Genomic DNA, 11,614 nt, shown 5'->3' with positions numbered 1-11,614 from the left:
ACGATTGTAACGATTCTTCACGCGATACGCAGTTACTCAAGATCTTTTGTCACGACATCCCCCGTCCCCATCGGTCGCTAGATTCTTTATGATAAAAAGAAATACAGTTTCAAGGAAAACTATTACCTGGGAGCATTTACCTGGGAATACGTTTTCAAAGAGAAGGACGATCTCGCAAACATTGCACGGAACAGTCTGTTCACTCGTGAACAGTCGTCCTCGTTCAAGGGTGAACATCCCTCTCTACATTTGTTTAGAGACGTGAAATTTAAACGAATCATAACGTTTGTCATGAGAAAGTAACAAACTGTATCACTCATTAAATGAAACATTATAACAATCGTTACATCAATTATTGTATGAAATATTGTATCAAGCATTGCAGCAAGAGTTACTAAATGAAGTAGTTATCACTGTTTGCCAATGGGAAAGCGAAATGTCAAGAGACATTGGAATGGAGGAGGTCGTTCTCCGAAAAAGAGCCAATAAGTAGAAATTGTTACGTGAACATAAATTGGGTCATTTTCTATAATGGAAAACTGCGAAAGTTGTTTTTGGAAATCAAACCGAACTCAATCTGAATATATGGATTTTGCACAATTCCTCTCTTATCCGTTCTCGCGAATTCCCCGTGGCTCGACGCAGCTCGGCGGGCTGTTCGGCGCATCCACATGCGCCGCACGTCACGTACTTACATATACAGGCCAAGATGGCGCGTACACGGTGCTCGTACAAATTGCAGGTAATTGCAGCCCGCGGAAAGGATCTCCCTCCTACTTCCACGACGCTCGCGGAGAAGTAGGAGGGAGAGCGCAAGGGCTGGCCGAGACCGTGTGAAACTGCGAATTTTATGATTTACAAACCGTGATCCTTTATAAGGGTATATGGATCTGCGCGAGGCGAGCCGCAGTTAAGATCCCGCCCCTGTGACCTCGCGGACCAACCGCGAGATAATTGCACGCCACGGACGATGCACGATTTACTCATGCGATTTACGATTTCGCTCGCTTACGACGAAAAACCGAGCTATGCAAGCGAGATGGAGGAGCAAGCCGAAAAAGTGAGTTAAACAAGGAAGCTAAGAGAGCGAGCTAAAGAAACACGTCGGGGGAGCATACTGAGGTAGCAGGCAAAAGGGTTTACCCTTTGACTCTAATACAATCGAAAACGCTCCTTGAATTTCAGACGTCCGGCTACTTTATTTCCTGATTATAAGTATTTATAGTAATTTTCATAGTTTCTACTCACTGGCTTAAACTAAATAAATAAGTAATTAAGTAACTGGCTTAAAGTAAGTAAGTAAATACGATTACAGAAAAAAAGTAAATGAGTAGAACTTATTCACTATACAAATGTCTGAATTATATCAAACTTTGTATCAATCATTAAATGAAATATTGTACCAATCGATTACACATCGATTATTATATTGACCATTATACGAAATCTTGTATGAATCATTAAATAAAACATTGTACCAATCTTTACATCAATTATTGCACGAAACACTGTGTCAAGCATTGTATCGAGATTTACCTCGCGAAACACGAATCATTGTTTGCCAATTGGAAAGCGAGATGTCAAGAGAGATCGGAAAGATCGTTTAAAAGGAGTTGGTCATCTTGAATCTGTAGGTGGTCATTGTCCGTTACGGTGTTCCTTACAAGGCCATCAGACCTGGAAGATCCTAAGACCTCACTAAATCTTAAAATTCCAACCGTTACGATTTTTGACATTTTTCAGAACCCTCGTTACTTTTATTTCCGACCAGAAACCGAATTTTTATACGAAGACAATGTTAGAGTGCTAAAAGTTGATTCCATCATGTTTTCACGTGCATCGCTTCAACTTTAGCATATTTAAATAATATACTTAAAAACCTCGGTTTAATTATTATCATTATTCGCCCGACTATCGCGATTACTCGAACGTTTCCTCAAACTACGAAGCGCAATTTATAATAATTTATGCAAGTACCACGTGAAAGCGCGCACGTGTTCGAAATATAAGGCGCGTCCGCCCGTATGCATAAACAGTAATCGAAAAATTGTGGCAGGAAAGCCGAAGCATCGTGAGGGTACCGACTTTCATCGTATTACGGAATCCCTAAGTATACATATTGAGCCGAGGGACTAACGATAAGCCTGGGTCTAGGAAATCAAACTTTGACCTTTCTGTAAAAACAAATCGATCCTCATTATCCCGGTATTTAAATCCGACCGAAAGTACTCGACGATTATCGAGTCCCTTGTGAACAGTTGTAGATCCAAATTCGATTTGACTCATTTATTACAAAAACGAAGACGATCTAGCAAACGTAATACCACTCGAGAATAAATTTATCACGGAGTACCGCGTCTAACAATAAACCGGAGAAATATCAGTGAGGATGTTTGAGAAGCCGCGCCTCGAGGTTCACTCGTTTCTTGGCACCTTCGATTGACAATTCTCATGCCGGCTCAGCCAGTATTTGTTCTTTCTTTCCCCATTCTACCTTGGGTAATCACCGATCTTCTCTTCTTCTCCTCCTCTCCCCTTTTCTCTCTATACGCGTCCCCGGCGCATGGACTTTACTGTACGCTCGGGTACGACACAAGGATGTACTCAAGTTAACTATTACGGGGCCCTCCTCGCGGTTTTATAGCTCATCTGGGTGGCGTGCATACCACCGCCATCTTGTTAGCCGCGATTAAATATTGATGCAAGAACGGAAAGGTATTCGCGGAATTGTTTCGTGGAATCTGGGACACCGATTCCCATTCACCTTTTTTCACGAATTCTGAATCACAGGATCCGATTCCGGCGACCGAATAACGGGGAACGATTACACATTTTAGTCAAAGAACAAGACTAATTCCAAAGAATGTGAATGATTGGATTTTTTCATCATATTATATTCATAATAAAAAATTGACATGAGGTTTCATGAGTCAATATGACTCGTCCACTCGCAATTTTGTTCACTGGACTCATTGAAACGTATTATTCGATTAAATCGGCCGAGTAAAACTTCGTGGATGGTATCTCGATTGGGAGTCTGTCCTGACGCAGAAATCTGCGTTAAACATTCGCGAGCGGCGATTCCAGACGAAACGATTCAACGGCTTCCACTAATTCGCTCTCTGCCGGTGCGTGTCCATTATTGTGCAAATCGTCGAGCAGATTGCAGCAGAAGGATAACACAATGAGGGATCTTCGCGCGAGTCTCCCGTTCCCCACGATGGGGTGTCGCGCCACCCCATCGTTAGCGTGCCGAATCAACCGGAAATTCCAGCTTTCGTCGCTTCCGTATTCACCGCGCCATAAAAAGAGAGGACGCTCGCGTGTGCCACTGACGAGAGTAAAAGAGACGAGAAACCTTATGGGATGCTGAGAGACTCGAGGAATTAGCCAAGATAATGCTCGATTGTCATGAAAATACTTGTTTATCGGAAGGGGGACAAGGTGTCTGGCTGTTTCCAGATAATTAGAGATCGTAAGACGCCACCTGGACCCGTGTCTATGCTAATTCTTTCTCCCTTTCTTAACCCAACTCCTTCAATGTTAATCCTTCACCGTTAGAGGCGAAGGGACAATTCGAACAATGAGTAAGTAAAACGAATTCGGAAAGGATTAACCTTTACGTTACCACAGAACGGGAATCGCAGATATTCACAGGACAGTTTCATATTTATAATAGTAATCTCCTACAAGATTCTAAATAGTCATTGAAGGATTCAAATAGGTTTGGTTTTAAGTCTCTCGACTAAACATTCGATAAAGATCTTTCTACTCTTTCTGCATTCAAATCCCCATGAGGTTCTAAACAAGCATCAAAGGATTCAAACAGACTTGGGTTCAAGTCTCTCGACTAATTGTAAGAGTTCATACGAAAAAAGATCTGAGCGCCCGTCGTGTTGTTATAAAATGAAATTGGTTTAATCTAAAACGCGATGGCAATGTGTAAAGGGAGGAGAGGTCAGTCGGGGGAGGGGTGGAAGACGTAGAAGGATTGCCCCGAAACGAGACAACCGTGAGTAGATCGCTTTTAGGATCATTAATTATCGTAGGAAGCGCGAGAACGAGCAGGATACTGTGCGCCGCGCGACCAACCGACCTGGCATGGACGAAAAGGACGCGCCGGGGGAAAGTAGAGAGCAAAGGAGAAGGCGAATGTCGCCACTGCAAACCGAAATTACCGTCGAAGATTAATGATCACGGGCTTTATTACAGGTATTTATAGCTCGCGTTCTAAAATCCAGAGCGCAGTTAACATTTTGTTAATAGCGAACGATACCGGCCCATCGAGCCCTTTGGAAAACCGGCGAAACCTAAGAAAATTTCCATCGATTCGACCTTGCCTCTCATCTCTCGTTTCACGGTGCACGAAATTCTTGGCTCTCTTTTCTTGCTCTCAAGACAGCGGTCACCATGGTGTTTGACTCGGCCTCAGTGTTACAGATGCTCCCCGCGTTTGATCGAGTTTAGCCCGACTTTTAAAATGAAGCGTAATAAAAAGAACGACGGAGAGACAATGTGTAATACGTAGAAGCGTGTATATATACACGTTCCTTAAATAAATCGCTCGGAGTGACGTATTGGGGAAGAAGATTAACGAGCACCGGTGTGTCGTTCGATTCGATACGTCGAATTAACGCGGGACAGGAACGAGGCTCTCTCGGTATCGGTTATTAATGACTCTTAGCCTTTGCCAATGTAAACCTTAACCAAGTGCCGAGCATTCGTGACTCTGGATTAATCGTTACTGATAAATGCCCACGACTCACCCGTCGATCGCGTTAAAACTAGATGAATCGCAGTTAATTACTCTGATGACTGAACAATCGTAAAGAGTCGGAAAAATCTAATGAAAGCATCGTTCATTTTCTTACACGACTTTGCATATCGCTTCTACTTCTTCCTATAAAGAATATAGAGCTTTCTATAGTATAAGATACATCTTTTCCAAAGGAATAACAAATCGTCTCGGGTTCTCGTTGATTGGAAAATTCCAAAAGTGAAGAAACGGGGGTGAAAAGGGGATAAGAAACCGAGCCACCCTCGTGTAATTCCGAGAATCGTTAATCTTACAGTTGGTCGGTTCGAGAACCGTTCGGGTATACGAGGTACGGTTGCAATGTAGATTTTGCAGCGTCGCCACACCCCGACGACCCTACTTTTTAGTAGGCTCTGCAAATATTTGTCACGGCTACCTGAACCATCGGTGCGGACGATCGTATCGGAATTTGATAACGTTTCCTTTATGTAATGTAATTACTAGATAAAATTGTATCGATAAAGAGCACATATCAAAAGAATGTTTAAGGAATTATGGTAAATAAGGCAAATTTATATAATCCTAATGAAAAATATGATTAACATAAGATAATGTTAGCTATCGACATTTTGCATAAAATTATTGACTGGCTAAAGTCAAGGGCTTGTATCTCCCATCATCTCAGAACTCGTGCTGCCCTCTAACGACGACATTAATTTAAATTCAAATGATTCCCTTATCAGAAATGATATTAAAACTGTGTACGTCATGTGAATATGCGACTAGTACTTTCAAGATCTCTTCTATGTTTTGTTTCACCTGAGATTAGATCAAAATCCGACGAAAGGAGTGTACGTCAATAAAAAAATGTGAATAATTCAAAAAGAAAAACGATAAAATATGAACCGAGAGATTTATACATTACCACCGTCGCTATAATTATAATAAATTCTATTGTATTAGAAAAAGTTCTTGATCGTTTCACGGTAAAACTGAAGTACTACAGTGCCGACGAGATATGCAAATTCTCTCGCGCAAGCGCATTATAAGTAACAATGATAAAGTGATAATGTAACAGAACTGGTGCGAGGAACAAGTGAGATAAAGGACAACGGACGATGAACGGAAGGGGGTGTAAACCAAACGGAACTGTCGATACACACTTCCAAACAAGATCCATCAGTGCGATTCGACCTTTCGAGTTCAACCAGAATCAGTCCGTTTCTCTTTAAATCTGAAGCACCGAGGATGCCTGGCTCGATCGACAGTAGAACGAGAACTCGCGTTACGACGTGATCTAAAGGTAAGCAGAACTCCCAATTTACTCAAATTCCAAACAACTGACAGATCGAACGTCGATTCTAAATCGCTTGGACAACCCTGACGTCTGTCTCCTTTCATCCGACTTTCTCTGGCTTTCTCTAGATATCAGTAACCCTGAACCTGAACGCGCGGCGATAAAAAATAAAGTAACCGACAGCGGTGCAACAGAGGAAATGTCCAGTTCGAGCGAGCTGTCTCGATCGCAGGAGTACCTCAGCTTTCGCAGCTCTGTTCCCCTCAGAAAAATCGTCGTCGACGCTGATGGTGCCAAGGTAATCTTACGTTTCAATAAGACTATCTATCGAATCGATCTTACGATCCCCCTAAGAAGATTTCACGAACCGCGAATATGTTTTTATAATTTAAAAAATACGACGATTCAGGGATGGAGAGTGTACGACTCCAGTCCGAAAACCGTCAAGTGTCCACTCGTGTGTCTTCCACCGGTCAGTGGTACAGCCGATGTGTTCTTCAAGCAGATACTTGGCTTAGCGGCCAAAGGCTACAGAATCATATCGGTAAGTTTCGATCATCGACCCTGCAAATCGTTTTCAAATTGGAAATCGCTCGTATAATATTAATTCTATTAATTAGACGCCCGGTCATTGACATATGAATTGATTCAGGCATATATAGACGCACAAGTGTTAATTTTAATTTCAGGCTGAACCACCTGTGTATTGGAATATCAAAGAATGGTGCGACGGATTTCGAAAACTATTAGACTACATGGAACTGGACAAGGTGCATCTATTCGGCGCCTCATTAGGTCAGAACGTACGAAGAAAAACGTCGTTCAATTAAATAAAATTCTACATGATTCACAAATGAAATGAAACGTATTGTCGTAATTTCCAGGTGGATTTTTAGCACAGAAGTTCACGGAAGTGAATGCTCACTGTCCGAGAGTCGTATCATTGATACTGTGTAATACGTTCACTGATACATCGGTGTTCAGTTACAACGACTCCGCTGCAGTGTAAGTATAATATTTTTACACTCGTTCTCTAAAGATCTAACTGTAATCAACAAATTTACAATCGTACACCACGCGTTTGCTACGAGATAAGAGAGTCAGCGATACGTTATCTCTATATTCTGCGTGTAATTACTATTGATCGATTTGATTCGCAGCTTTTGGGTTCTGCCGTCGTTAGTATTAAAGAAAATGCTGATGGGTAATTTCGTGACGGACAGAGTCGACGGGGAGATGGTAGAAGCCATCGATTTTATGGTGGAAAGGGTAACTATTTTTTAAACACCCTTTCCGACGTGTATGTTATTTATATTAAACACGAAGATCACGTTTTCGTTTAAAGTTGGAGAGTCTGACTCAACCTGAACTGGCATCTCGATTAACGATGAACTGCGTCAATTGTTATGTTCAACCGCAGAAGATATGTCACCTGCCCGTCACGATTATAGACGTGTTCGACGAATACGCGTTATCGAATCCCGTGAGAGAGGAGATGTACAAATGTTACCCGAACGCGAAACTGGCACATTTGAAAAGCGGTGGAAATTTTCCTTATTTGAGCCGCGCCGCAGAAGTAAATTTACATTTACAGGTATTCGTCGATATCTACGAGAAATAATATTTACGTCTACTGTGTCGATCTAAGGTAAACTGTATTTACAGATTCACTTGAGACAGTTTGAAGGCACCGAGTACGCGGCTTCCGAAAGAACTACTCCGTCGACCTAGCATTTGAAAGCTTGGAAAAAAGGGGGAAGAGGAACGATTTCCGGTTATGATATCAATATACATACACATATGTTCCTCGATTACTTATTCTGACCCGCGACTCGCCATATCAATTCTAGGCCGAGATCTGTGTATATAGATATTAGACCTGTGCAACGTTAACTCACGTTTTTATAGCCAATACGGCCTGTTATATTTTCGAAGCGAATATTTATCAAGTTGTATTTGAAACATTACCAAATGATATTGTATATTCTATAAGCAGAAGAATATAAAAATAATGTTTACAGAGAAGAATTCAAACGCTGAATCAAATGGATTAATCCACGGTACATGTTCCAAAATAACTATGTACTTGTCCTGAATAAAAAGATTTGTTTTCTTCAAAATCATGCGATCGTTCAAGGCTGAACCTACCTACCCTATCCCATTATATCATCAACCAAACTCGGCAAGTGGCAAGTTTGTATCTCGTCTCTCGCGGTGAACGAACTCTAAGGAAGTACGCTTAAGTACTTCGCAACACCGGTCGACTGAGAGAGAGACCGTACAAGGAACTCGCCGGAGTATCGATTTCTCCATACATTTCTCCCTCCTAGCGAGCTCGGATTACAGGGCCTTTCCTGTCCGTCTCTATAGGACCACGTTTACTTAGTTACTCCCTTACGTACCACCGGCTGCATTAATTACGCTTGTGCACCGAACCGCAGACGCGTAGCACCTTCGCGGCTGACCTGGTTGCCTCTCAAGAACAAAAGCTAACGCGATCCTCGTTACAGATATATAGAGACGAACTATAAAAATACTTGACACAGTAAAGTATAGTTCCCGTCAAAAGTTAATTATCAATTCCCTCTTTGGAAATTTCTCAATGACTGTCCTTGGTTTCAAGGCTCATGGAATTTGCGAGATTTGAATTGTTTTATCCCACAAGATTATTTTGATAAGATCGCGGCTAAGCTGCAACTGTAATCGATACGATCCTCAACGCGGGAAACGAACGAGCGTTTGAAAGTTCAGTCGCTCGAGTGGTCGCGCCGCGGCTGGTCGCTTCTTTCTTTCCCAGCCGCACAACGATCTCATCGTACTGCACATAACATTACTCCAGTCACTTTCAAACGCGCGTGAATCTCTTCCTTTAAGTCACACCATAAAATCTGTTAGCGTCGACCGAAACTAACAATAATTTCGCAATGGAATCATTGACGAACGGATGCGATCGATACGCGACAGAGAAAACGGAAATCGTGAAAAACAAATACATCCGGTGGTGAGAGTGTAATTTGATAGTGTGACACATAATCGTGAAACAATTTGCCGACGTTTCCTCGACTCCTGGATAGACGCCTGGGGGGTCGATCGATCGAGTTAGATATCTGTCGCGAATGCCCGCAGGTGCATCGCGCCTTAAGCAGAAATCGCGGATTCGAAGTGAAAGGAACGCCGAGCTCGATTTTGTTCAAAATACCGGGACGGGAAAAGTGTCACCCTTGTTTCAGTGTACACAGTGAATGGTACGCATTCTATCGGTCTAGTACTCTTTACGACAAATTATTAATCAAAAGTTTCAAAATTCAACAATTGAAAAAGAAAGGTAGTGTACGTCGAGAACACCGAGATCAGAGATATATACGTTTACACGTGCTTCACGTTAGTTGGAGGATCGAGTTACGCGATACCACTTGCGCGTTTCCTGTACCCGCACACGTTACATTAAACAGAGATTTTCGTGTCATATCATTGAGGAGAAATCTAGGTAATTGCGGCTTGTGACAATCCGCTGCTGACTCACAGTTCGTATTTATAATGATGCGTCCTCTCTATTCAATGGGATAAAATTGATACGAATCAATTACGAATTCCACGAGTAGTAAACATGGATTTGTGATTGCAGAAGAATATCGAGGATGGAGAACTGTGATTTGATTGAATTTACCTAAACCTTACATGCATCTGCGTGTTAAACATCCTGGAATTGCTTCGTCGATTAAAACGAACTTAGAAATGGAGAACACGGAGGAGCAGCAGCCTCCCTTGTTCGAAAGGAGAGTGAGCACCTTGACAAAAATCGCCTACGCTTTGGGACACATTTTCAACGATCTCACTGCCGCTATGTGGTTCTCCTACACTCTGATCTACTTCCAACGAGTAGCCCTACTGGAACCGATCACTGCCGGCTCGCTCTTGCTCCTAGGTATTCAAATCTCAGTTCAAAATACAATATAAATCTTCGTAAGAGAGATTTATATAGTCCCTGGTACAATAGACATGCTTTGTAACAAAGATTTATAATGATTTTCGAAGGCCAAATCGTGGACGCTTTAATGACACCCGTGTTCGGAGTACTGGTGGATCGATATTTAAGAAAAAAAATATGGCACATAATCGGATCTGTAATGGTCACTTTATCGTTCCCGATAATCTTCGGTGGTTTCGCGCAACCATCGTCTACCGCAGTGATGCTGCTTTACATATCCAGCATTACCGTGTTTCAAATCGGTTGGGCAGCGGTACAAATATCTCACTTGTCCATGATACCAGCTCTGACGAATTCCTTACTGGCGCGAGCAGATTTAACCGCGATAAGGTAACGAACCATTGTCTTTAGTTTATACTTTACAACTACGTATTACAACCTTGAACACAGGTATTCGGCGCAAGTAGGAGCAGCTATCGCGGTGTTCGTAGTCGCATGGATAGTCTTACCCACCAACGAGGAGGCTGTCGTGCGATTAGATCGACAGGACAGTTATAAATTCAGAGTGAGTTCTATTACGTTATCGAAACCGCAGATATTACACGTTTAATCGTTCGAATCTCGATAGCCTAAAAAATGTTAACGTTTCCCTTGCAGAACATCGTGTTGACCTTAACAGCTATCGGTCTGGCAACTACTGTGCTGTTTCACGTATTTCTAAAAGCTGATCTACTGGAGAATTTCGATTTGAACAAAGGCAATGTCGAAGAAGCTAGAAGATTGATCAATAATTCTCAAAATGACCGAAGCTCTTGGCTCGGCACAACGATTTTATTGAGAGTGGCTATGCTTTACGTAGCCAGCAGATTGTTTATTACATTGGCGACGGTGTACTTACCTTTGTACATAGAAGAGACGGACGTCGACGGGAAGGAAGCACTGGCTACCGTCCCTCTGGTCTCGTACACTTCCTCCTTCGTCGCAGCTCTGCTGTTGAAATATATAAACAAGTCTTGCGGCACGAAGGTGACTCCACTGCCTGCGCATACAAACATCACGGCATTGCATCACCCTGCAACTCTTTTCAGATATGTTATCTTTTGGGAACACTGATTGGCATACTTTCGGGGGTTGTCACGGAGTACGGAGGGAATTCCGCGATAATCATATATGTCGTAGCTATCCTAATAGGAAGCGGAAGTTCGATCACGATGATCACGGCTCTGAGCGTAACCGCGGAAATAATAGGGCCGCGTACCGAACGAAGCGCAATCGTTTATTCGATCGTAACATTTCTCGACAAAGTCGTTACGGGACTGGTCGTCATTTTCATAGAAAAATGGTAAAATAATTGCTACTGAATCGTACCAATAATAGTTTGAAGGTATTTTTCACTGGTTGACTTCGACAGGAGATGCATGGAGCCCGAACTTTGTCCAAGTTACAACCGGGATACTCTGGCCTTGGTCTGCGTTCTCTCAATGTCTATAGGACTCGTCACGCTGCTTTCGATTTCGCGATGCTTAGGTTAACAGGATCACACGATTCAACGATACTTTTATACTAAACTTGTACAAACACTTTTTGAGAAATAAACGAACTTTGAATGTAATCCTTTGAAAGGCGCAATTCT

General features: G+C 42.3%; 2 protein-coding genes across 4 annotated transcripts; both read left to right on the top strand.

Annotated features, from left to right (window-relative positions):
• Positions 1-5,815: 5,815 nt before the first annotated feature.
• Positions 5,816-8,081, top strand: LOC108623890 (maspardin). The gene is made up of 8 exons (XM_018022742.2): positions 5,816-6,059; positions 6,182-6,351; positions 6,463-6,597; positions 6,743-6,848; positions 6,938-7,058; positions 7,214-7,322; positions 7,399-7,647; positions 7,719-8,081. The coding sequence occupies exons 2-8, from the start codon at positions 6,253-6,255 to the stop codon at positions 7,782-7,784; spliced, it is 885 nt and encodes a 294-aa protein (XP_017878231.1). The 5' UTR covers positions 5,816-6,059; positions 6,182-6,252; the 3' UTR covers positions 7,785-8,081.
• Positions 8,082-8,783: 702 nt separating this feature from the next.
• LOC108623889 (major facilitator superfamily domain-containing protein 12) lies at positions 8,784-11,593 on the top strand. 3 transcript variants are annotated; one of them, XM_018022739.2, is made up of 7 exons: positions 8,784-9,298; positions 9,679-9,978; positions 10,089-10,371; positions 10,432-10,546; positions 10,639-11,007; positions 11,070-11,323; positions 11,393-11,593. In XM_018022739.2, the coding sequence occupies exons 2-7, from the start codon at positions 9,732-9,734 to the stop codon at positions 11,511-11,513; spliced, it is 1,389 nt and encodes a 462-aa protein (XP_017878228.1). In that variant the 5' UTR covers positions 8,784-9,298; positions 9,679-9,731; the 3' UTR covers positions 11,514-11,593. The 3 variants fall into 3 exon arrangements, with proteins under 3 accessions (XP_017878228.1, XP_017878227.1, XP_017878226.1); XM_018022738.2 differs by having other exon boundaries at positions 8,784-9,540; XM_018022737.2 differs by having other exon boundaries at positions 8,784-9,577.
• The last annotated feature ends 21 nt before the right edge of the window (positions 11,594-11,614 follow it).

The sequence above is a fragment of the Ceratina calcarata genome, unplaced genomic scaffold (genome assembly GCF_001652005.2).
Source record: "Ceratina calcarata isolate Rehan_Ccalc_2016 unplaced genomic scaffold, ASM165200v1 scaffold293.2, whole genome shotgun sequence".
NCBI lineage: Eukaryota > Metazoa > Arthropoda > Insecta > Hymenoptera > Apidae > Ceratina > Ceratina calcarata.
Note: the sequence above shows the minus strand (reverse complement) of the source record. Positions and strands in the feature narration are given on the sequence as shown.